Source organism: Simochromis diagramma, unplaced genomic scaffold (assembly GCF_900408965.1).
Source record: "Simochromis diagramma unplaced genomic scaffold, fSimDia1.1 OVJJ01000205.1, whole genome shotgun sequence".
NCBI classification, from domain to species: Eukaryota; Metazoa; Chordata; class Actinopteri; order Cichliformes; family Cichlidae; genus Simochromis; species Simochromis diagramma.
Genome location: NW_024386782.1, coordinates 9,667,826 through 9,693,368, shown reverse-complemented (window position 1 = coordinate 9,693,368; position 25,543 = coordinate 9,667,826). Strand labels below are relative to the sequence as shown.

The window sequence follows — 25,543 nt, the reverse complement described above, 5'->3', positions numbered from 1 at the left end:
TTTTTAAGCTTTTCATTCATATCCAGCCAGAATCAGAGTGGCACTGACATCTGTCGGTGAAACATCTGCACAAGTCAGCTCCGCGCGCTGCTGTGTCAAACATGTTGTTCCCTTTAAAATGTGTTTGTTAGGGGTTTGTTTTTGTTGCTGTTGCCTTTTTCTCGAAGAAGTGTGAAAGAACAACGCTTCAGAAAACCGAACAGTGCCTTGAGATTTACAAATTCACGGAAAGCAGCTTCCGGGGCTGTGCGACCAAAGAAGCTACAGGAAGTATAGTTTTTACCGCACTTATCCTCAGAGATGAAACGGCGGAGGCGTTTCTTTTCTCTGTAGATTTAATACCGAGGCGAAAAGGACCGCGGGAGGTCTCAGTTTCCTCTTCTGGGGAGGGGGTGGGGTTAAATACAGTGTGACACAACACCTGTAAGCAGTCCTCGCTGTTGCACGCCTTCTAATTTTTTTTGTGAACATGTGTGTGCCCTGCCTCTCTTTTTTTTTTTACGGCCAAACCTACTTCCTGGTGGATGAGGCAGCTCCTCAGTGTTGTCGAGGCTAAAGGGAAGGTGGAGGCGGCTGTAGACGGTGTGCAGACGCGATACAGCAGTTTTTATTCCAGTACACTTTATTAGTAGTATTTTGTATTTTTATTTTTTAAGGTGTTGCGCGTTTGCAGGGAAAACCTCCCCCCCAAAAACAAAACATGGGAAGCACGGTGATGGAGTCCAGCAAGGGGAGCTCAAAGAAAATACCAAAGAAGAGGAGAAGTCTGCGGATTAACATGCCAGTAAGTCGGTGAAGTATCAAATAATTTGGCTTCTTACTGAGACTCTATGGTGGGGTGGGTGGGGTAAAAGGCTGTAACTTTGAGTGGGCTTTAGCCGATTTCGGTGCATCGCAGTCTGCGAGCGCACGCGACGCATAAGAGCGTGCGTGACTGACAGTTGTCTCTGAGTCAGGACTCGGTTAATCTGTCCTAATGGCATGTAAACGCTCCCTATAAACACTCAGAAACGTGTTTTGCCTCTTTGCATTGAGCATGTGCAGCAGTTCTACCTTTATTGTGATTGTAGCCACCTCCCATGTTAGGGCTGCAACTATTGTTTACATATCATGTTTACAAAAATGTGTTATTATGCCAATAATAATTGTGGGGAAAGAAAAATCCCAACACAGAGTCCCTGGTGAGATCCTGTTTTTCTAATGCAAACCCAACATTATTCGGTCTACTCTGGCACAAAAACAGGCGATGACACTGCTGATCTAATACGGCCCTGATTTACAGTTTTCTCTGTTTATTAAACTGGGTAATAACTATTTGCAATTGTGTAATCATTTTCTGCACAAGCTCCACAAAGCCTAGTTGTTATTGCGGGAGGCTTTGTAGCTTTATTGTACCTCATGTTTCAAAAAAAATTTTGGTCACTCTGTCCTGACAACTGCTTCTCTCCTGGTAGTATTTGTTTTTGCATGGATCCACTATCAGATCCAGTGTGCTGCATAATTTGCTCGAGAATAACAAATGGACAAGTGCAAAATTTCAGCTTTATAGGCTGGAAAAACCTTCCCAGTGTGGCGTAAACCTTATGAATGCAGCTCTGTTTCTGTGGTTAATGCTCAAGTGTTAGATGTTGGAGCTTTCCATCGCTATGTGAACTTCCCCATTCTAAAAAAAAATCATGGTGGAAAGTCTATTACAGCTGCATAAAAAATAAAATAACAGTACAGCTCTGCAAACTCGCCTAGTTACGTCTGTGCAGTTAAAACTGCCTTTCTGCAGCAACATGCATGGCATCATCGGCCTGAAGTGTAATGTCAAAACCAGCCCACAGTATGGGGAAGAAGAGTTTTGCCTTTCATTGTCCTGCAGAAGTTTCCGCAGTGGCGAAACATGTTTACCTTCTTTTTGAATGTCAGGCTAAGAGTCAAAAGCAGGTGGGGTTAACCTATTTTCACGTAAAAGCGGACAAAAGGACATAAAGTGTCAGTTTTATGTTTCTGTTGTGTTTCCGGGTGAAGTTTGCTTTATCCCTGATGCTCAGATCTCTCTTCATGTGCAGGATTTCGGGGCGTTTAATGCCCCTCAAGTGGAGACGAGTGGCTCAACCAAAAGCGGAGCCCACACGGTACATTTTGAAAGATTTTTGTGAAATGATTCATTCACCTGCCAACTGTTCTTTTTGTTTTCCTGAGCTTGCTTTTCTTGCCACGCATCTATCTGCTCATTAAATGTGAATTTGCAAGAGCAAAATATTAGACAAGGTCATCCTCTCCAATTCTGCCAACCCGCACTGGCTTACAGTAACATTACTCCCACAGTGTCCAGGCATAGCACCAGCACATACAGGAAATTGATTTTTCTAAAAGAAAGCAGTCTCTTCCTACTGTCTCCTCCAGTTGATTTGAATAGGAACCAACTAACCATCCACTGTTACCTCATATCAGCCAAGATGCATATTATCTCAGTAATATTTGCATGGTGCAGGTAAAAACCTGCATCGCCTTGTGTTTTGTAGAAGCAGATCTAGATCCACGCTAAACCCTGATAGCTGGTTCACTTGCCTTAACAGGCTCTTGCACAATGAAAGGGTGAGATTTGTTGGCAAACAACAAAGATGGGTGTGTGCTCTCAGATAGTTAGGGGATTGGTTTGAATAAAGATGTGTTTGTGGAGCAGGACCAGCCCTTAGTGTACGGCAAAACGGAGCTTCTTCTTGATTTCTTCTTCTTTTTGAGTTCTAGTATTAAGATCAGACATCTTTTTTATGTCCCATTAGACCCCAGTGTTTATTTTCTTTTTCTCTCCACAACATGCAGTTTATCTGTTTCGGTGGGAGTAATTATTCTCCACAGACTGTTACTGCAACACCCCTGTTGCAGTAACTGTTTTCAGTAATAACAGCCCCTGAGCCGGAGATCCCTGCATAATCAAAAGCTTCACTGTATGGCGAGCCCACAAACGGTTAAAAGATTTGTTGTTGGCACATCCAGAGCAGGCAGCCGTCAGCGGTGGGAGGAGGCCCTCTCTGTCTCCAGCTAGATTGGCTGCCATCTCTCGTGTTTTGTTTTGGTATGGGCACAGCAAAGTGAGAAGGATTTCTCCATCTGTTTACACGATATCGACCTTGCAAAGGCACACTCATAAACACAGAAGGCCCAACTGAAAAATATTGTTACCGCAGTTTTAAGTAAGAGGAGTGCTGATCGTCTGATAGTGGATGTTATGGTGTCCTTACTGATTTGTCATATCACGTGGCGCTCCTCCGAACTGCATACCATGGCAACATAACAGAAAGACAGGTTTTGCACGATAAGGCACAGTTCTTTGTAGAAAAACAAATATCTATGCGCTCATGCATCACTTGTTTTTTTTCCCTGGTTGTTAGAATGTGTACTGATCAGTATTTTTAGTCTTTATAGTGTCTTTTACCACAACTGTAATGTGATTGCACATGTGCCTTATTGCACCTTGCATATGAAACTTCTCATACTGCTCTTTAAGAGACACCATTAACTGTCACAAAGCGGCCAACTATGCAAAACTTGGTTTTTTTTTTGTTTTTTTAAAAAAAGGAGAAGTGACCAAAGAAGTGCAATCAGCAGCTGTCATTTCACAATAAATCTCTTCACTACTTTTGCTTTTTTCAGTACAGCCCCTTGCTTTGCACTGCACTTGCTGTCTCTCATAACAGTGGCTACACGCTTAAACGTAAACCGTGCAATTGCAAATGTGCATAAATAAATAAATCTGCTTTCTTATTATCTCTCAGGGAGAGCGACTCATTCGTTCAGCCAGCCCCATAAAAGGAGGTTCTGCCAAGAGCCCGGACGTCACCACACTGCCTCCGTGTCCCCAGTCTGCTCCAGTTCAATCAAAGCCAAATTCAGGTTCTCCCAAAAGTATCTTCCCTTATCCCTCCCATCAGAACTCCCCTAAGTCTCCTCGTCGACTGAGCTTCAGCGGTATCTTCCGGTCGTCCGGTTCTCCCTCTTCAAGCATCAAACTCTTTTCCAGAACCAGGAGAGGTAAGTAGAAATGCAAACACTGCACTGCCTGCAACCTGCTTGTTGCACTGCAGTGTTCATGAATCCATTGTTGGAATCTTTGTTTTAATAGTTTTAAGAATGCATGCAAGAAACTTGTGCAAATATTTGAAGTCCTCTTTTAAAGCAGAGTTCTAAGAGGAAGACGCTTGTAAAGGAAGTAAGACACAATAGATGAAACTGTCATTTCAAAGATTATTTGGTTTTCCTGCTGTACGTACATGAGGTAAAACCCCCACACAGGAACCAAGGCGTCTGCATTTTCAATTCATCAGTTCAGATATCAGATATCTGACAATGTCGGTTCACCTCACGACAAAGTTCAATCAGGTGAGGTGCAGAGAACAATATTTATTTTGTCACACCAGAGAACGGCACACAAAACGGTGCACTCCTTTTGATACCCGACTGGTTTCAGAGAACCTTTAATTCTCACAATTGCAGATCTAGTGTCTCTCCTATAGATAAATAAGAAATAAACCAAAATAACAAGAAATTAAAAACAAAAACCACCTGTATAAATTAGACACTCATTCACCGAACCACTCCCACTACCTCTCCCTGTATCTCCTTTTATCAGCTTCCATATTTTGTAGCAATAAGAAAGTGGAGTTTTTGGTTTTCTCTGAGTAGAAAGAGAAAAAGTAACTTCTTTGTTTTGTGCTGCTCTGCAGCCAACAAGGTCACGAGTCCTGTCAGACAGATGGCCGTCGCTTGAGCGCAGACAGACATTCTTCATAATCTCCTCTCAGATGTTAACAACTTTCTCTAGGAAAAGGAAATGGTTGGCTTTGTTTATTATCAGAATTAAGTTATCATCTCTCTCTCCCCCCCACCAGCATTAAGCCGTGCAGGCAGTTTGTTATTAGGTTTCAAGCTCGGCATCCTTGGAGTTTGGAGTCCAGCCACAGTACGCGCATTAAAAAACTCACGAGCTGCATAATGGTAATACTGGTATGCACAAATTAGTAGAAATGAGACTGGGCAGAACAAGGTCTCATTTTATGAAGACCAGATTTAACTGGCACATCTTCAGCTCTCGTGTCTCCATTTTTTTTGGTAGTTGGTCATTACATAAATTAAAAAAAAAAAAAAAAAACCCACCCTGCCTACATGGAAACAGCCCTGCTGGAAGCAAGCATCAAACAGCTAAAAGGATGAGTCATTGATTTTTTGGCTTGTGCAAGTACCCATTCTTCTCTGTTTCCTCGCAAAGGGTCAGTTTGGCAGAGCTGCTGGAATAGCTCTGTTAGAGCCCAGACTGTAAAAGCCAGTGTGCTCCGTTTCCTCTGGAGATTGTTATGGATAGTAACGGGGACCAAAACACACCCCAGCTGCTCCATCCCTCCCATCCCAGTTGCTGGTGATTAGTAGTGTAAGATGTGGTCTGAGGCAAAGCACGCTTCCTGCTCACTAATGATGTGGCTTTAGATTATTGGTGACTAATAGCGACAGAGTATTTATAACTAAATATAAAGTCACTGAGTGGGCACTTGATCTGTTCACTTTTTTTTTTTGGAGTCAGATGTTTTTGTAGTAACCCCAGTTTTGCCACAAGGGTGCACTGAAGGCCTAGTTTGTCTTCATTTGACTTTCAAACTAGTTCTAATGAACCTTTGTGGTCACCTCTTTTATTAACATATTTGCAAGTAAACGAGTATTTTTGCAGACGTTTGTGTGGTCTCGATCATTTACATATATCATTCATCAGGATGCAGGTTTTCATGTTTAGGTGCACTTGCTGCAAATATGACTAGAATGCTTCCTCTTTCCCCGCTGGTCTAAATATGTGTTTTCACGTCGCCTGGACATTGTCAGTCTCTCGCTGCTCAAGGCAAGTGTAGCGCTTTCATAGCCTTATCTGGAAGTGACCAGACTCTCAGGAGCTCCTCACACAGCCATGCAGAGGTTTTTTTTTTTTCCACCCCTCTCACTCTCTCTGTTGCTACTGTGGGCTGCTTGTTGTCGGTAAATAAAGGAAGTAGGGAGTTTCTAAATTCATAAAATGCAGGCCTTACAAGGGCACAATGACTTTATAAAGTCACAGATGAGATCAAAGGACTTTAAGTGCTTTATGGCTTTCACACTTAACTAGCTTCAAACTGGCTTGAAATGAGTGATTTTCTCTCGGTTTCTCAGTGGAATGACAGCGTTAGTGGCTTTATTCAGTGGCTGTTAGGTGATAATCACTGATATCTGAAATTCATATCAGCCATTGACCAACTGAGCAGATTGGAACACTTGCATAACATGTTAATTGAGATCTGTGCTGGGCATGCTTCAGCTAATGTGGGCAGCAAAGAGGCGGCCATCTGTTAAGGGTAGGAGAGGGTATTGAATGGAAGCTTTCTGATCAGCTGACAGAACATGGGATGTCCCCCTGCTGTCATCTGATGGGGGCAGGCCTCAGCAATCCTAAATGTCAGGCACCCGAAAATTACAACTGCCTCCACAAATGCCAGTGGTGCGTATCCTCCAGCTCTTTGGTGATGTCGAACTGCAGATTTAGAAGAATTTTAAATGAAGGAGACGTTTATGCAAGGGAACCTTGAGGTTGCGTTATCCCCACTCTCTGTTACATTGTGTTAAGACGGAGTGAAACAGATGTTCCTGTGCTGAATTTACTCTGCGAGCAGAGGGAGGGCAGTGGCAGACAGGAGGCGGGGAGATGCGCAGCTCGAGCCAATCGGTGGGGTTTCCTTTCCAGACTGGCCTCCTTTTACACGCTGCTGACACCAGTGCTATATTAAAGTAACATCACTCACAGCTGCACCTGACAAGTCACAGCACTGACACTCCTGAGAGCAGGGGGAAATGCGCTGAAGTCTGGCCACACTTGCAATTTGCATCACTCGCAAATGGGAACATTTCTTTGCTGAGGCTCGGTGGAATTCACAGCTTTTCTACTCTCTTCTATCGAGTGTTAGACCTGCTTGCTGCTGGCTCTGTGGTTTGTAGAGTAGCTTGTACTCAGCACCCGCTGTGATTGTCTGTTTCTGTTCAGAACTAGAGAGGTACCTCCAAAAAAACAAATGCAATGTGGAACTTGACAGAACAGCTGAGGTTTGTTTTTCTCGCATAGTTATATTTTTTACCCTCTCACTGAAGGCATCCAGCTTCCAGAGGACCAACTCCTCCCTAAAAGACACCTTCAAACACAGGCGGCTGGATTTTTTTTTTTTTTTAACCTGTACGATTTTGTTTATCTAGCAAATGGAGTGACTCTTACCTGGGGCAGTTTATGGGGCTCTTTTTGTGATGCGGATGGTCATGGTCAAATTTAGCTTAGGAGCCCACCACCCACTGTGTTCCATGAAGAGGTTTGGCAGCTTGAGGAGAAGCAAGAAACGGAAGGAGCAAGATGGGCTAGGCGGGAGGCATCAGTCCGAGGCATCCTACCTGTCTGGTAATGTGTAGAAAGACATTCAAAACAATTTTCTCTAACATTTAATTTGCTTATTATTTAGTAATTTAAAGTCAGAAAATAGTGAAAAAGAACCATCAGGATTTTTGTAGGCCAACAGCTCAAAACCCAAACCCATAACCTCATATATGAGATACTGCAGTAAAGAGCGCTCCTGTGTATAAATATGGCTATCAGCAGGGTGATGTGATATGAAAGTAGTAGTTTAACCTCATTGTCAGGCTAAAATGGTAAATCAGTGCTGGACAAACAGAGCTGTGCTCATTACCTCAGAATATTGGCTCCTGGGTAGCTTTGCCCTAAAATGTTGTATAAATTCCTTTTTCATGTATTTTGTCCATGCTATCAACTTACAACTTTAAATGCATGAATAAATGTCTCAATAAATATACTTAACATTGACCGTTCAGGTTATTCTCGTCATAGCAAATTATATTAAATAAGAGCAGCTTTCTTTTTTTCTTAGTCTATATATGTATGTGTGGTTATTAAGTGTCATTTCATGTGGCCATTAGAGCTTCTCTTAGTGGCTGGTTTCATGGCTGATCTCTGATTTCACAAAAGCATACCATGCATTCGTGCTAAATAACTGGACACAGGTCAGTGGTGCTAAAGTTATGCAGGAGGGTCTGACGTGGAGTCAGCACTTATTGATCGCTTGGCTAAATTCATATACATGCACGTACTGCATTGTGCTTGATTCACACTGTCTGTCTTTGCTAATTTAGCGATTAAGGTGTGTGTTTTAGTTGTTTCATGTCTTAAAGGAGACCCATTATACTCATGTCCAGTTCCATGAACTCTACTAAAGTATGTCTGCAAAACTTAGTGTTTAAAACGTGTCTTATTTCCCATTAGCTAGCAATGTGAAGTCTCTCGGTTTCATTCACTACCTCTATTCATCTTCCCTTTAAACCAGCTTGGTTCTCATTGGCTACACTGCAAAACAGAAGATTACATCAGCAGGTCGGTGGGTCTTTTGTGCTCACTGCCAAAATCTGTGTACAGATTAAAGAGGAGAAAAAACTTTAAATAATAAGGAAGTCCACTTTAAGATGAAAATGCAAAAGTTATATGTATTTATTTTATTGTGATCCTGTCATTATGTCATAACGAAGCAATTTATAGGCACTCAGCCTGATGTAGCATCGCTTCATTGTCCTTATTTCTGTCCCATTTCCAAAGGGAGCTCAGAGTAGCTGCTCCATTTGGAGTGTTTCATTAAAATAGTCAGGAAGCATTTCAGCTTAAAGCTTAAGCAGAGATAATCAGAACACATCTCCTTACGTGTGGGTGAATCATTTACATTTATGTACATCATTCAGGTTTTCACGATTGAACGCAAGCCGTGGAAAACGAGAAGTAATAGAGATGCCAAACGAAAATACCAGATCACCATTGGAGATGTAATGCAGTTTTTGTGATGTGTTTAGTTCGTGTTAGTAAAGCACTGAGGGTCATTTTTGTGGTGTTCAAGTGGCGCTTTATCGCAAACTTCACAGCTCCTGATTTAGAGCCAGTCTGACCTCGGCTGAGTAGACGAGAGGAGCAGAGTCCTCTGTCGTAATGACGCATGTCCATATGTGGCTGTATGAAGTTCACTGTGGGCACTGTGGGCCTCAGCCTGACCCATAGGTCCTTTGACTCCGAGCATCTACACTGCGTAAACCATGTCGCTTATATTAGTCGCCGCACCCTTAAGGAGGTAGACACCTGCGTGTAAAAATTCTTGTCAGAGCCAATTAGATACCAGTTTGCTACTCGGTAATGTTGTGTACATGAGTTTCTACTGTCAGTAGCACAGTTGAGATTTTGCTAACCTATCGAAGACCCCAATTGTCAAATTCTTCTTGTTCCTAGAAAATTATTTAAACCCTCATGGGTGATTGGTGTCATGACTGCAAATCCCTACCATCTCTACAAGCTACACCTTATACTTTTACTTGTCTAAAGGCTGCAGTGCCATGTTGTTTTTTGGAATAAAACTGTTCTTCAAGAACTGAACTCTCTATCAGTTAGTCTGATAACTGAGTTGACAGGCTGACAAGAGGTTAAAAATCAGAAAATAGTGAAAAATGTCATCGGGATTTTATAAATCACAAGAATATGGCTTTGCATTTCTCTTTTTCGTCTGACTTGCAAACCCAAAACTGTTAAATTTATTATGATTTAAAACAAACAAAGAGCATATTCGCATAATTCAGATGCTGGAACGAAATCCTGTTTGGTATTTGTGCTTGAAAATACACTAATCAACAAATTAGCGTGTTACTGTGATAAGGAATTGGCACTTTCATTATCAGGTTAAAGAGAGATGATAAATTACTGCTGCTTTTATCTCCCTGCACACATAGATTTTCACTTTTAGATGTAATAAAAAAAAAAAAACCTGTTAGATGGACTGCTTGCAGCAAGGCATCCATTTCCTGTTTCCTGGGTTTGGGCTAGCTGCCCCTTATTAACTGGGCTAAAGAGAAGGCTCCCAACCCCGCTGTTATCTGCTCCTGTGGAATGTGCCACAACAGCGTGGCTAAAATAAGAAGGCTACACAGCGGAAGCAGGGCACACCAGAGAGGCCACGCCAACTAAATGTCAAGAGATAGTGTGGAGTGCGCTTGGACAGGCCGAGCAAAAATGTTTGCTTGAAACACTGAGCCTCCTTTAAGAAAAGATATCTTATAACTTGAGTTAATCATTACCAGTAGTAGTTTTTGATTATGAGGCATGTAATTACTGGTTTTTTTTGTTTTGTTTTTTTAACAGGTAAAGTAACAAATCCACACCGACGCCAATACACAGACTTTAAAGCTGACTCATTTGGGAATACAGCTTACTAAGTTTACAGTGGTCATGCTTTATTTCCTAGGAATATTTAAATATAAATACTGACTAATGCTGATGCTTGCTTGAAACCGACTGTCAGTAATAACCGTTCTGGACGTCCCGTGCTGTAGGCCTTGTAATCTGAACCATTTGCTCCACATCATCCATGTCACTCATTGTCTGGCCTCAGAAATATGTCACTGGGATGAGGCCAGTGCAGCGTGAGTGTCGCATGTCATCCTGCGTAAGATCGTGGGCGCCTGATGTGAAAAGCGTGTGTGGTGGCTGTCATGTGACACACACCTACAATCTGACACTTCAACGGGAGGAGCTGCGTCACGGACAGCTGACTCTCACAGTGGAGTTATGTTTAATGTGGCTGCTTATGTTGTAATCGGCGTGGTTATGCTCGAGGGACACAAAGAACAAAAGAAAGACCTTCTTTTCTCCAGTTACACTCCTGACACTTTATTAGGTACATCACGCAAATACTAAGCTGGCCCTCTTTTTTTTTTTGTCTTCAAAACTAATCCAAGAAAATATTTTGGTTCATATTAACATGATAGCGCCACCGAGTTGGTCCTGTCATTCCACCGCATCCCGAAAGTGCTTTATCAGATTGAGATCTGGTGACTGTGGAGGCCGTTTGAGTACAGTGAACTCATTGTCATGTTCAAGAAAACAGTTTAAGATGATCTGAGCTTTGTGACATGGTGCGTTATCCTGATAGAAGCAGTCTTCAGAAGATGGGTACACTATAGCTGTAAAGGGATGACCATAGAACTGCTGTTTTCCATTTTTCTGGCCATTCGTTATAAATTCTGGAGATGGATGTGTGGGAAAATCCCAGTAGATCAGCACTTCCTTAAATACTCATACCAGCAGCAACCACGCCACGTTAAAAGTAACTTAAATCACTTTTCTTCCCCATTCTGATGCTTGGTTTGAACTTTAGCAGGTCCGCTTGGCCATGTCTACGTGTCTAAATGGACAGAGTTGCTGCTGTGTGATTGACTGATTAGATATTTGCATTAACGAGCAGCTGAACAAGTGTGCCTAATGAAGTGGCTGGTGAGTGTAGATCTGCTCAGCTAAGTCGAGCTGGGTGTTGCCTTCAAAGGATTTTTTTTCCCATTAGTAGATGCAGAAGTCAGCAGCTGTCAGGTCTCTGCAGTCATGTTGAAGAACATGTCACAGGTTTAATTACAGTTTAGATTCGGTGGTTATAGAGACACAGCCACTTAATTAATGAACTTGAATATACCTCATGAAAGTCTATGACTTATGAGTCAGTATCATTTATATTTAAAGTGTGGCGTAAACATAGGAGTAAAGAAAATTACATTTTCAGTGTACGTGAACAAAAATCGTATTAAAATAGCATTAAATAGCTTTCAAATCCATTTTTATTCTACTTCTGCTTGTGTTTTAATCTGATTAGTTTCAGACATTCACATTTAATTATAACGACATGCATCAAATTCAGCGTTAATGAGTTTCCAATCCAAAGATGAGTAACAGGAGCTCAGCTTTTGGACTCGGGATTCAGCCTGATTCCCTCTCAGCACAGCAGACCTGGAGTGTGTCTGACTTAAAGTGAGGACGGGAAAAATGTTAACACCAAATACCAAGACACTAACCAGGCTGAGTTTCAGATGGACTAACAAAAACAAAAGACTTTATGCACCCGCACAGGTGTTTCCACTTCTTGCTAATTAGACTTCAGCTAGACTGTAATTACATCCCACACAGTCCCGAGAGGACGTCTAACACGACGGAAGAAGTGAAACCCACAAACACCACCGTGGTCTTTTGTTTGTTTGTAAATGGATAATTCAGGCATTTCTATCTTAGTACCATCCATTTTCTTCTAATTCAGGGACTTGGGATGGGATCTGCAGCCTATCTCAGCAATCAGAGGTGGGGTACACCCTGGACAGGTTGTACACACACGGACAACTTAGAATCACCAATTAACCAAACCCCACTAAGTGTATATCTTTGGACTGTGGGTGAAGACAAAGAATGTACAAACTCCACACAGATGATGGATTTGAACCCAGGACCTTCCTATTATGAGGAAACAGTGCTAACCATACAATTTAAATGTTTTATGGTTATAATATTTACAATGATGAATAGTGTTTTCTTTTTTTTTTCCCCATTGTGACCCACATTAGATCAACTGGTATTTAAATTGTGCTTTTCTAGTCTTAGTGACCACTCAAAGTGCTTTAGGCTACCAGTCATATTAAACCATATATTCATACTTTCAGCACTTCAGCTTCCTCGCATCCATGGCCTATATAGAGTCTTTGGCCTGTGGGAAGAAGCTTGATTATTTGGAGGACGTGTATGCACAGGGAGAACATGGAGACTACTGCTCCACCATGCCACCCAGCGGGTGCAGAAACTCTTTTAAACTTTTCTAGTTCAGTAACTCTTTATTTGATGTCATTGTTGCTTTTCAGGCATAAACTTGAAGATTGGCAGTTGAATCAGTGTCATATTTTTCTTTAATCTTCAACATGCTCCCACTTGTCTATTAAAGCTTGAATATGTTGCTAATTTCATGACTGAAGTCGATTTTACAGCTGTCTTTGAAATGTTGATTTTCTAGTGCTGTGTATCCCTGTGTAAAAAAACAGGGCCACTAAAGCTTTATCTCAGTATCTGTGTTATTTCTCAGCTCATGGAAATCTCCTAGTTCAGATCGCTTTTGCTCCTCCGTTTATTGCCTATGACAGCGTTGACGGCATCTCCAGCAGCAATGCTTATCATAGACGTCAATCAGCGCTGCGTCTCGGTGTTGCTGAAAGTGCGGTATGGATTGACATCCAGAGAAACAAGAGATAAGCTGAGATATCTATTTTGGACTCTGTATCTCTCTTCAGCCTCTGGACTCTCTACACCACCCCACACCCCAACCCAGGCATCCAGCCAACCAGTGTTCACCCAGGAGGCCCAGCAGAGCGGCCCCAGCCCTGAACGCCCGGAGCAAAGCTCTCGCTCTCGTTCCCTTTCCACACCTCCGGACACAGGACAGCGCCTCAGCCTCCCTTCTGCTAAACCCCCAATCCCTTCATCGAGCCCCGTGCCACCTTATTCTACCTCACAACAAGTGAGTCAAAAAAGATAAAAAATCTATTTTAAGAATTTATCTTTGACCCAGGGCAATTCAGCCAATGCCCGTGAGCTTTAACTCTTAAAAGAGTGGAAGTTAGAGTGAGTCTTTCAGATGGTTTGCTGCACGTTCCTGCACCAAAATAAACAAAACATAAGCCAGGCTTCATGTACAGCATCTCAAAACTCCAGATACAGATCAATGATGCTATAACTATGCAAGGTGGAAGTTCACACAAGTTCACAGGCATTGACTGAACTGTCTCAGGGATCAGGATTTAACTGCATGAAATATGTGTGTTTAGGTCAATAACAAGGCTACTGAGCCGTATCCTCCTTCCTTGCAGGTAAACTAATTTTTGCACCAGTTCAGTGTTGGCAACAAAAAAAGACTCCATGGGAAGCTGATAACTATTTTTTTCCCTTTGTGCCTGAATAACAGTGGCTTGCATGTCTCCCATCTATGAGTCATGTGCTTTGTTTACTCAGAGTCATGAGTTTATCTGCAAAGTGGTGTACAGAAGGCAGAGATGCAAATCCTTTTAATTCAGGTTCGCTTTTCCTCAAGCCTTGCTCTTGCGTCAGCAGGACTTTGTTTGTACCATAAGCTCTGAGCTGCTCTAGCTGCAGAGGAGAGGGTGTAAACATTGTCTTGACATTTAAGCCATAACTCAAACAGCTTTCAGTGTCAGCTAAGCCACTGCATAATTGACTGTAACCGGAAAAACAGCTGAGAACAAGTTCAGTCTTTGTCACAAGACTTTTCACTGAAGGTTTATTTGGATTCTGACAGCCTGTGTCTGGATTTTATACCAGATTTCTTTGAGCTAGAGAGGAATTACTCCATCGCTCACTGTGCTGCTTTAATGAATAATTATCCGAAGACCCGTCTACTTTGAGTGATTGTGGATTCTAGCCAACGATGGTAAATCAATATTTCATCACCAGTGTTGTATACGGTTGATATTAACACCCAGGGACACACGATTGTGGTTGGAGGGCGATGAGCCGGTGCGGGTCAGCTCCTCTGCGCTTCCTCTGTCATACCTTAAGGGAGACTTGGAAAATAAACTGAAGTTGTTGCAGTTTACCTTTTGGCCAGAAGTGATTAAATTCATAGATCTGTGCTTGTCTGCTTCCCCGTAGTTCTCCTTTAACCCAAAAGCGGTGCCTACTGTGATGCCGCAACCAGAGATTTATGAAAGTGCAGGGGTAGTTCTTTTTTTTTTTTTTTTTTTTTTTTTTTTTGGACAAGAGAAGCGCTGTGTCACCGTTGCAGGGCAACACCAGGGGGGAAGAGGGTGGGGGCTGTTGAACATCCACGAGTAGGCATGCGGATGCTCTCCCGTTGTGCTGCAGTGGCTTCTTGTGAATATGTGCTTGCAAATTAGGAGCCAGGGGAAATCGGGTGTCAACAAGCGCACTTTGAGTATGCAAATATCTCAGCATGACACGGCATATTTTCGGCTGGCTACTGCACTGTGCTGTGAGGGAGAGGGAGTCAGCACAATCTGCATGCCATATTCTCGGGCTCCTACTACAAGGACCCCAAAGAGTTGCTTTAGTTCAGCCATGTGTCTCGTTATGTCTGAAGAAATTATCTCTGTGGATGTGACAAAGGAATCCCCAGCTTCTTGCTGCTAAGCAACACAAGGGATTTCCTTATATGGCGAAGCACCCAGGTTGCGCTGCACGGAGGGGTGTGTCCTGAGCGCACGGTGCTTCCTGCTTTCTATCTGTACCCCCGCCGACTCCCCCCCCCACACTCTTCGTGCCAGCGACTGTTATTGTGGTGAGTTTAGCAGATTGAGGCTTTAACAATGAATTGGGCCGATTCGTTGCAGCTGGATTACTGCTCACGCGTCTGTGCAGTGGCTGTATGAGCAGCGTTGGTTTCCTCCGCTGCAGCAAATGGATCAGGACTGTTCCACTGCGAGTTTTTAAGGGGGTGTGTGCGTGTGTGAGAAGTCTAATATTGTGCCGCTAAAGTTGTACCTCCTCCGCGCGAGGGTTCTTATCGCGTTACCTGCGTATATTTAGCGGACCTGTTGTAGGTTTACGTAATCGGTACAGCGACAGGGTCGCACGTTGCGGTTTAGTAGTTTTGGTTGTTTTGCGCACCGCGTTCGGTGCGATCACAGTCTCCTGGGGCCGCTGGGGAAAAAGTCGGCGTCGCTGCTGCGCTCTCACAATTTACAGCAAAGTTTTTGTGTGTGTGCTGTGGGGACTTGCTGCGCTCTTCACTGCGAACTTGTGCCTTTGCTCTCTCCTAGGTCTACAGTTTATTCGAAGGCATGCTGGAGAAACTTGATCTAGACGATGATGGTAAGTTACCAATTGCAATATTTGCTGATCCAGTGCTCACCTTTTCCTGTGTGTGTGTGTGTGTGTGTGTGTGTGTGTGTGTGTGTGTGTGTGTGTGTGTGCGCGTGCGCGCTATCTTCACCTCAATTAGTCTTGGCTCGGTATAATGAGGGTGAAGATGATCAAGACGTGTTGCCAGATTCAGGTGAATGTACCACGTTAAAAACAAAAACTGCCCCCCCTGTTCGCAGTGCGCTGTGTGCAGCGCGTGTGTAGACCTGTTCACAGAGGGCCAGCTATTCATCCGAATTGTGTCAGTATCACCCTGCTGATTGCCCCCACAGACTGCTTTCTACCGGTGTGCTCTCAAAACGTGTGTGTGTTTGCGTTATTTGCCTCCCGTCTCCTTGTCGTCACTGTTTTAAATACTGAGTGTTGCGGCTGGGTTGACGAATCAATGCGCATACATTTGCCCAAGAGACCATATTATAACCAATACAGACTGCTGGGTGCCAATGTATTGGGGTAATCAAAGGTTACACACACACACACACACACACACACACACACACACACACACACACACACTCTTCACAGCATGTAGGGGAGGGTTTTAATTGGTGTGCTAACTATGTCATCTCCTTGAAATATAAAACAAATATTTATCGAAATGTTAATGAAAGCTCCTAAACCAACTTAAAATAAAGACATTTAAATTGACCTTAAGCAACTGAAATAATTTCCACGATTTTACACGATGCATTAAATCACTCATGAGCTTTTACTTGAACCTATCTGTGAATTTTCTGTCACGGCAACATGTTGCAAGGATGTTATCTCCTGCAGTACTTTCCTGTCCATGTTTTCCCACTGTTTGTGTACTTCTATGTTTAAAGCGTAATTATCTCTAAGATGGAGCACTAAAGTGGCTGTAAGTGGTTCAGTCCCGTAATGGTTAGTGTGTGTGTGGTGTTGTTTCCAAGCTCTCGTTTTATACTCCCTGTGAGATTTCCCCCTTCCTCTACGGAAATTAAAATATTACTTCTGTAGTTATCTCCTAAATATTTACTATTAGCTTACAGTGCTGGAGGAGGTTTTAAAACCGTTAGCTCTAAAACCCAATGAAAGCACCTCATTACAAATAAAATCATATTACTGGCAAATTGTGATTAAAAATAAAAAAAATTGTTCTGCAGAAAAAGTTCCCCGTGAGTGTTATATGTAGATTAATTTGAACACAAAGTAACTTATCATAGTCTGTAGAATCACGTTTGTAATGTAGCTGTACTGTAGGACCACAAATCTTGAAATAAATGGTTCAGAAACACAGACATGCCTCCTGATATTGAGTTCAGAGTCTGAAGGCTCTCCCAAGTGACGTAGGACAAAATAAAGGATGCACTCTGAACAGACCAGCAGTCTGTTGCAGAGTACATTAAATATATTAAAATAAATAAATAAAAAGCTTTAGCTGAATTATAAGGCTTGAGCACTGTCTTGTCTACAAGGTGGCTAAAACTGTTTATAAAAAATGAAGGTGGTGTCTTAACAAAATATCTGGTTAAACTTTATTTGGTTCCCCCCCCAAACTGATATTATACTGAAGGTGGCGGTGATGGTATCTGCACCACTTCTCTTTGCTTTGTAAAACCAGACATTGTAAGCGCTGACGTTTGGTCTCATTATCAGAACTTTCTTTCATAAGGTGCTAAATGAGTTATTAAAGACTATTTTACATAACACTTTGACCTCCTCTAGATTACACATGTTGACCCTGTTGGTTAGTAAGAGAAAACTTGTATTACGCTGATGAATCAGAGAAACCGTTTACTTGGGGTTGCTAGCTCTGTTTCTACACAAAATACAGCACCCTATGCAGAGCATGCAGAGCCAGCTTGCCTGAGATTTATCCACAATGTGCAAGTGCAGACAACTAGAAGAAGCTGTTGGTCTCCGAGCTTGACAAGCTCAGTCCATTTTTAACAGGACACGAATTAACTATGAAATCTAGACACAACGGTTTTCAGTGAAACCAGATGTAAGCGGAGTTGCGCCTGTTTCCAGAGACAATTGTGGCCACAAGATGGCGCTAATGTAAAGGATGGATGTAAACTGGCATGTGAGCAGCTTTATGACAGAATGCTGTTTTGAGATGAAAGGAGAGATTCATTTCATTTTTCATTTCATTTATTTGTTCATTTCAGGCACAACAAAAATACATATATTGAACATAAAGTGCACAAGACAAAAATTACCTGAAAAGGAGTGGGACGAAGAAAACTTATTAAATCCCACCCCTATACTCACTCATCAACAAAAAACAATAAGCTTCCCGCAGCTACGCCCATCGTTGCAACCAACCAAACGAACCATCAACAGCCCCGGGCACATGCAAGCATCTCAACGGCAGCTCGCAAACAACAAATAGAACCTTCATAACTGAATACAGAATATATATTAATTATAAATTGCGTTACCACAGGTAACAGGCAATAATAATTACATAGTCACATACATACATACATACATACATACATACATACGCACACACTTTTTTTTTCTTTCTTTTTTTTTTTTCTTTCACTTTACTATGTTTTAAATGATGCCAATTTTTAGATTTTACTAAACGAGCACAGCTTGCTTTGCTTTTTTGATAGAACGACACTAGTCTGGAAGTGTTTTCACACTGGTTTTATTTATTTTTTGTTTTGTTTTGCAGCTGCTGAACCCGAGAGTGATATTTACATGCGCTTTATGAAATCCCACAAGTGCTATGACATCGTCCCCACAAGCTCAAAGTTGGTTGTGTTTGACACAGCACTCCAAGTAAGCACAATAATATACTCTGTCCTTTTGACTGCAGACAAAGCTGTTATGACTTTTTGTTGTTGTTGTTGTTGTTGTTGTTGTTGTTTGTTTGTTTTTGGTTTAAAAACTGAAGCAGGCACTCAGGCTAAGTTAATGTTCAATAAACTAAGCTGAAGTATTTTACCTCTCAGCAGTTTCTGTGAAGTGGCTGATCAAACTGTCATAAAGCTGTTAAACACTAATCCTCGAAAGTCTTTGATGTGTAGATCTTTAACTACTAAATGCACTAAGGCAATGGGTTAATAATCCTTATCTAAAACCAAGGAAAACTAATGTCATTGAGAGGTACACTACACAAGAGATTTTGAGTACTGTTCTACTTAACATGACAATAAGACTGCAATTCAGGATTAATTTTCATGTATCTAATCTAGTCTGTGAAATACTTGGATAGCTCTTCATGACATATTAAAATGTTGTGGTTTTGACAAAAAACACTACAAGACCTAAAAGAAAACCTATACACTTCATTAGGTACACCTGTTCAACTATTAATGCAAATATCTAATCACTCAATCATATGCCAGCATCTCAGTGCGTTTAGGTATATAGACATGATCAAGGTGACCTGTTGAAGTTATGCATCAGAAAGGGGAAGACAGATGACTTTAATGACTCTGAAGGTGACATGGTGGTTGGTGACAGATGAACTGGTCTGAGTATTTCAGAAGCTGATCTCCTGGAATTTTCCCACACAACCGTCTCTGGAGTTTACAGAGACTGGTCTGGAAAAAAAGAAAATATCCAATGAGAAGCAGTTTTCTGGGTCAAAATGCCTTATTCATGTCAGGTCAGAGGAAAATGGGCAGGCTGCTTTAAGCTGATAGAGAAGCAAAAGTAACACAAATAACCACTCGCTACGTAAACTGTAAGAAAAGCATCTCTGAGCACCACGGGTTGAACCTTGAAGCAGAATGCCACAACAGGTGCCTGTTGGATAAGAACAGAGGCTAAAATTTGTGTGGGATCACCAAAACTGGACAGTAGATGATGGGAAAAATGTTGTCTGGTCTGATGAGCCTTATTTTCTGCTGCAAAATTACAATTCTAGTATCAAAGTGTGGCGTAAACAAGATGAAGTTCAGGCTGCTGTGGTGTAATGGTCTGGAGACATTTTCTTGGCACACTTTAAGCCCCTCAGTAACAATTGAGTGCTTAAACAACACAGAGTACCTGATTATTATTGCTGACCATGTCCATCTTTATGGTCATCTTTATGACCACAGTGTCCCATCTTCTATTACCTGCTTCCAGCATCATGTCACAAAACTCAAATTATCTCAAAACTTGTATCTTGAACTTGACTGTTCAAGAAACATGTTCACTGCACTCAAGTAGCCTCTACAGTCACCATATTTCAGTCCAGCCGAGCACCTTTGAGATGTGGTGGAGCAGGAGATTTACATCACAGATGTGCAGCTGACAAAATTACTGAGCAATGTTTCCAGCAGATCCAACCCAGTACTATGAAGGTGTAACTAATAAAATAGCCAGTAAAGGTGTATCGGTTTATGATAGGCGTTAACTCCTAAGAGTTCACAGAATAATAAACAGAACAGTCACCACCTGCAATCAATTCAATGTTTCTTTGGCAGGTTAAGAAAGCCTTTTTTGCCTTGGTAGCCAACGGTGTGCGGGCTGCTCCACTATGGGACACAGAGAAGCAAAGCTTTGTGGGTAAGAAACTTGAAAAATAGGCCTTTCTTATTGTTCGCTAAATAAAATACAGTTTATTGAAGGAACTGCTATTTTTTTTTGGGTTTTTTTTTTTTTTGGACATTTAAAAAGCTTCCCCATCAAAGATGCAGTCAATTGTGGTCTGTATTTGACTTTTACACATTTTACTGTGTGAGTATACGTTCAAGAGTTTAAGTTCTTGTAATAGAGTTGTATAATAAGCTATAAAATGCAGAAGAAATCCTGTATTAAGAATTTAGATGATAAAAAGAAAATGAGAAAAACATCTCTGTAAACTTCTGTCACTACAGTGGTGTCAAAAGGCAGAGCAGAGGTGAATTGGATTTGCTGTGCTTTACTGAAACGACTTGTGATGAATAATGAATGCAGAGTCAGTGTGAGAATAAAGCTGTGGTGTGCTGTTTAGACCACGCCCTTATAAGCGCTGTCTCTACCCAGCTGCACGCAGGCTTGGCTCTGTGTGTTATTCATTATTTCAATGTGATTTTTTTTTTTTTTTAATGCCTGTTTTCATTGCAGGAATGCTGACAATCACAGATTTCATCATCATACTACACAGATACTATAAGTCACCGATGGTAGGTGCAGGTCACAGCTAAGGCGTGTGAGATTTACCCCTCGTTCCTCCAAGACGTACAGTTTTCTTTTGGTTCTCTTTCAGGTGCAAATTTATGAACTAGAGGAACATAAGCTCGAGACGTGGAGAGGTAAGTGCTTGTTCTCCTGTGGTGCATGGATATTGTAAGGGTTTCTTTCATTTTTACCAAAAAAGATCATTAAAAGAAAAAATGAATAAATACCTGACTTGGACTGAGGCTGAAGGAATGCTGTTTGTCTGTTTGGGAGTGTAGAAAAGATTAAAAAAGAAAAGTCAGTGTGATACATGAGAAAATTCCACCCGACCCAAAACTATTTGTACTTGTTTGTATCCAATGACACGCTGATAATAAAAATGAAACCCCGTTAGACCAAATGATTCCTTAATGGATAAGACAAATGATGTCAAACTTTCCACTAGAAGGAATAACATACAGTCATGTGAATGCAAAGGTTTTCACAGGACTCTGTGCAGTCATGTGGAAAAACTAAGTACACCCTTACTGTGTTCATAGGAATTAAGAGTAGCAGCTGAGTGCTGATAATGAAATGCTCTTTATTAATTGATGATCAGTAATTTTGATCACTTCTGTAAAAGCAGATTTGCTTTTACTGGTCTGGAGCATTCAGGTGTGTGTTAAAACAGTGCTACATTGGCCCATCGGCAAAATGTCCCCAAGGTCAGACTGCACAGTGCTCAGAGAAACTGCCAAAAACCAGGCACTCAGACTCGGGTTTTTGAGAACTCTACGAGCCTCGAGTAGCATGTTAAAGTTCATCACAGTACAATTAGAAAATGACTGAACATTTATTACTTGTTTGGAAGGGTTGCCAGAAGTCACGCATGAAGGCCCGCGGTCCAACAGCTAAAGCTGGGTCATGCAACAGGAAGTGTTCCCAAACACAGCCGCAAATCTGCAACAGAGTGTCTGAAAAAGTGCAAGAATAAAGGTCTTGCAATGATTCAAAGTCCAGCCCTCATCCTTATTGAAGTGCTGTGGCAGTTAAAAGAGCTACGAGTACCCACAAACGTCAATTAACTCAAACCGACATTATAAAAAGAAAGTGCTCCAAAATTCCTCCCCAACAATGTGAGAGACTGATAAAGCCATAGAGAAAATAATTACTTCAAGTTGTTAAGGCTAAAGGCGGTTCCACAAGCTGGTGAATTATGGGGTGTATTGCATAAAATCCTGTGAAAGGTGTTTTTTCATTTGACTGTATGAAAAACACTGAGCAAATAATTAAATTCTTGTTTGTTTGTTTTTTCTTTTAAATATATGGATGCATATATTGTCTGTGTAGAAGTGATTGTAAGCCACCATTGTTTTGTTTCCTGCCTTGCAGAGGTTTACCTTCAAGCAACATTCAAACCTCTGGTGAACATATCACCAGATGCAAGGTATGTTTTCAGAAGGAATAAAATGTGTAATGTCTCGTTACGTATTTGTGAGTGAGAGGATTTTCTTTTTTTTTTTAATTTTTTTTTTGCAACTAACGTCTGCTGTGCTTGCAGCCTATTTGACGCCGTCTACACTCTCATCAAAAACAAAATTCACCGGCTGCCTGTCATCGACCCCGTTACAGGGAATGCACTTTATATTCTCACTCACAAGAGGATCCTCAAGTTCCTCCAGCTCTTTGTGAGTCCAACCCATCAGCTTGCATTAGCATGCATAAGATCAACGTGGTTTATTGATTTCTTTTAATTTATATAGGTACAAATGTGTATTATGAACTTTAGATGGGCTTTTAAACTACATACATGATTCAATAAGAAACAAACCCCCCCTTTTTTTATTTTTTTTTATTTTAATTTTAAGCATGAAAAAATCAGAACATAACATAGAGCAATACAGGGCACAAACTGATTAAGATTATGCAGGCTGGGGACCTTCAAGGTGCTTTCTCTAGTCTTCTCTCACTTTCACTTAATTGGCTCCCCCTAGTGGTCAACTTTTTAAAAGGAAGAAATTGGATGAATTGTTTTGACGTCTTCCTGCCTCTTCACTACGAGTGTTTGTGTGCCTCAGATGTGTGAGATGCCAAAGCCAGCTTTTATGAAACAGACTCTTGGCGAGCTGGGCATCGGAACATACCACGATATTGCTTTCATCCACCCAGACACACCCATCATCAAAGCACTCAACATCTTTGTGGAGCGGCGAGTGTCTGCTTTGCCTGTGGTGGATGACTCCGGTGAGACCACAAACTTCAATACTGGCATCGTGTACCTTTTTATCAACGCAACCTAATCAACTTTATACTGATTAGATTTTTTTGTTCCTTCTCTTACAGGCAAAGTTGTGGATATTTACTCCAAGTTTGATGTGATTGTAAGTTTAAACATACCACATTTTTTTGCTTTATCAAATACTTGGGGCATACTGTTGTTTTTTTGATTGTGTTGTTGTGTGTAGAACTTGGCTGCTGAGAAGACGTACAACAATCTGGACATTTCAGTGACCCAGGCTCTGAAACATCGCTCTCAGTACTTCGAAGGAGTTATGAAGTGCCATAAAATGGAAACGATGGAGACCATCGTGGACAGAATAGTCAAAGCTGAAGTAAGACACAGACGGTGGATTCAGTTCCTCAGGTGTAGCCCCACTGCTGATTTCCAGCTCACCTGTAACTGTGCGTTATTGTTCCAGGTGCATCGGTTGGTGATGGTGGACGAGCGCTCCAGTACTGAGGGAATTGTTTCCCTGTCGGACATCCTTCAGGCACTGGTGCTCAGTCCTGCAGGTATAGATGCTCAGCATTGCTAGCGTCAACTCCCCCTCTGCCCTGGACCTTGAGCTCTCTCTCCCCACCTGCCCTCTAACCCTGCCCCAGGTAGGAAACATGCCTGTTTGGCTCGCAGCTGGCTATCACCTGTAGCTGGCTATGAAGAGGCATGGTGGCCATCTGTCCAGTGTCCTGTTTGTCCTGCTGGCTGCAGCATTGTGCAGCAGTGTTGTGTGGATTTTTGTGTTTGGACAGAATGCATAGATGAAGAAACTTGCAGCTGGTTCTTGAGCAAAATTAAAAGTAAATGCGAGTTTGGTGGTTTTTAGTATACATTGGCTTTTGTTTAGAAACAAGGAATAATGTGTAAGTAGGATAAAAGGAACCTCTGTTAACAAGGATGAGTCCACGTTAGTATTGCACTGGAATTCATCGTACACTTGCGGTACTTCAGTTTTGCAAAGGGCTTTCCACTGCGGTCCAAATGTTTGCTCCCTCCAGACACTTTAATGAACTATGTATGCTCTGCTTTGCTGATGTTTGGCTTGTTTGGCCTGCAGCAAGCTCTACATTTAGTATTGATGTGCTTGAAAGAAACTAACATGCTTGCACAGTTATTATTTAATTTTTTGTGTGTGGTTTGTTCAGATCATAACCCCATCAGATAAGAGATGGTGCAAAGTACTTGAAAGAACGCAGCACACAGGCCTTTGTCACCTCATGAAGTTTTTTGTTTTTTTGTTTTTTTTTAACCCAGCTCTTATTGACGTCTCTCAAGTCGTTTCGGGTTCTTCCTGAGTCTAAACAAAGTCTAGCGGGGCAGTTGTGGAGAGTTTTAAGGAGAATAAAAAATATTGTTTTGATAAAACAGGAAGTTCAGTTGATGGGATGTTGTAACAGCAGGCAGACTTGTGCTCACACACCTGGTTTTATTGACCTTGGTGTGTAACTGCAGTTACACAGAAATGGTTGTTAAAATTCCAGTCATTGGTGTCGAGCCTAATTCCAAAAATCAAAAAGAATATAAGGATTAAATTAAAATTTAAACTCTGCTCCTGTCGCTACTGCAATATTTATATTTCCTTTCCCTGTTAATTCATAACTTGTGCTTCCCCCCCCCCCCTTTCTCCCCCTTCTTTCTTCTGCTCCCCAGATACCTGTAAGGAGGAGAACGCGACTGAATAAGATGTGGATGTATCAGCTTAAGTGGAGATGTGGTGGGAGTAATTAAATTGAAACATTAAGGTAGGGAGTGTAGGGCTGAGTGGAGCCAGGCTGAAGGCCCCAGAAACCCCTGAAACCAATGCACTAATAAAGGCTTGGAACCCAAAGAGCTAGACTGCTGAGTGAAGTGGACTTCTGCACTGAAGATTGGATTTTTTTTCTTTCTCTCCTGAATTTCTTCTTTGTTTTGTTTTTTAACACTGATCAGATATGCATATGTTAAGGGTGTAGACACTGATCAGCTGCAACATTAAAACCACTGATGGGCGGAGTAAATATTAAGTCCAGTGTGTTCTAATTGTGTTTTGGGTCCCGACATTTATGAGGTACATAACATTCCTTGCTTGATGATTCTGCTAAAACAAGACTGATTAGACTCTAAATTAGAAGAAACGAGAATAGGTCATAGAAAAAGTGTTTGAACGTTTTTAAAAACCTGAGTTTTCTGCATGTTATTGCTGCTTGGGGCGTTCTCATAAACCGAACAATTCAGAGATGCATGAGAAATGTGCGGTCATTATGTCGTGCATGCCTTTCCTTTAACGAGACCATGCAGTGCAGGCTGGAAATTTAGAAGAAGGAAAAAAAAAGTGCCAAAGATACTCATGAGTTGCGTACAGATGCCTTAGATTAGTGGAAAGGGGCTATAGCCATCCACCAACCACCTGAACCAGCCCATCTCTGACACCCAAGGCAAAAATTCTCAGGAAC

General features: G+C 41.7%; 1 protein-coding gene across 7 annotated transcripts; it reads left to right on the top strand.

Moving 5' to 3' along the window:
• Positions 1-441: 441 nt before the first annotated feature.
• Positions 442-25,422, top strand: LOC120727437 (5'-AMP-activated protein kinase subunit gamma-2-like). Of its 7 annotated transcripts, none has more exons than XR_005694539.1 (16): positions 442-784; positions 2,040-2,123; positions 3,768-4,023; positions 13,183-13,409; positions 15,685-15,736; positions 18,435-18,541; positions 20,179-20,260; positions 20,801-20,859; positions 20,943-20,988; positions 22,226-22,280; positions 22,395-22,521; positions 22,912-23,077; positions 23,177-23,214; positions 23,299-23,445; positions 23,533-23,716; positions 24,762-25,422. XR_005694539.1 is itself a non-coding variant. In XM_040021670.1 (16 exons), exons 1-16 carry the CDS (start codon positions 701-703, stop codon positions 24,791-24,793), a joined length of 1,656 nt encoding a protein of 551 aa, XP_039877604.1. In that variant the 5' UTR covers positions 450-700; the 3' UTR covers positions 24,794-25,422. The 7 variants fall into 7 exon arrangements, 6 of the variants coding, with proteins under 6 accessions (XP_039877604.1, XP_039877605.1, XP_039877606.1 ...); XM_040021670.1 differs by having other exon boundaries at positions 450-784; positions 23,533-23,626; XM_040021671.1 differs by having other exon boundaries at positions 457-784; positions 2,058-2,123; positions 23,533-23,626.
• The last annotated feature ends 121 nt before the right edge of the window (positions 25,423-25,543 follow it).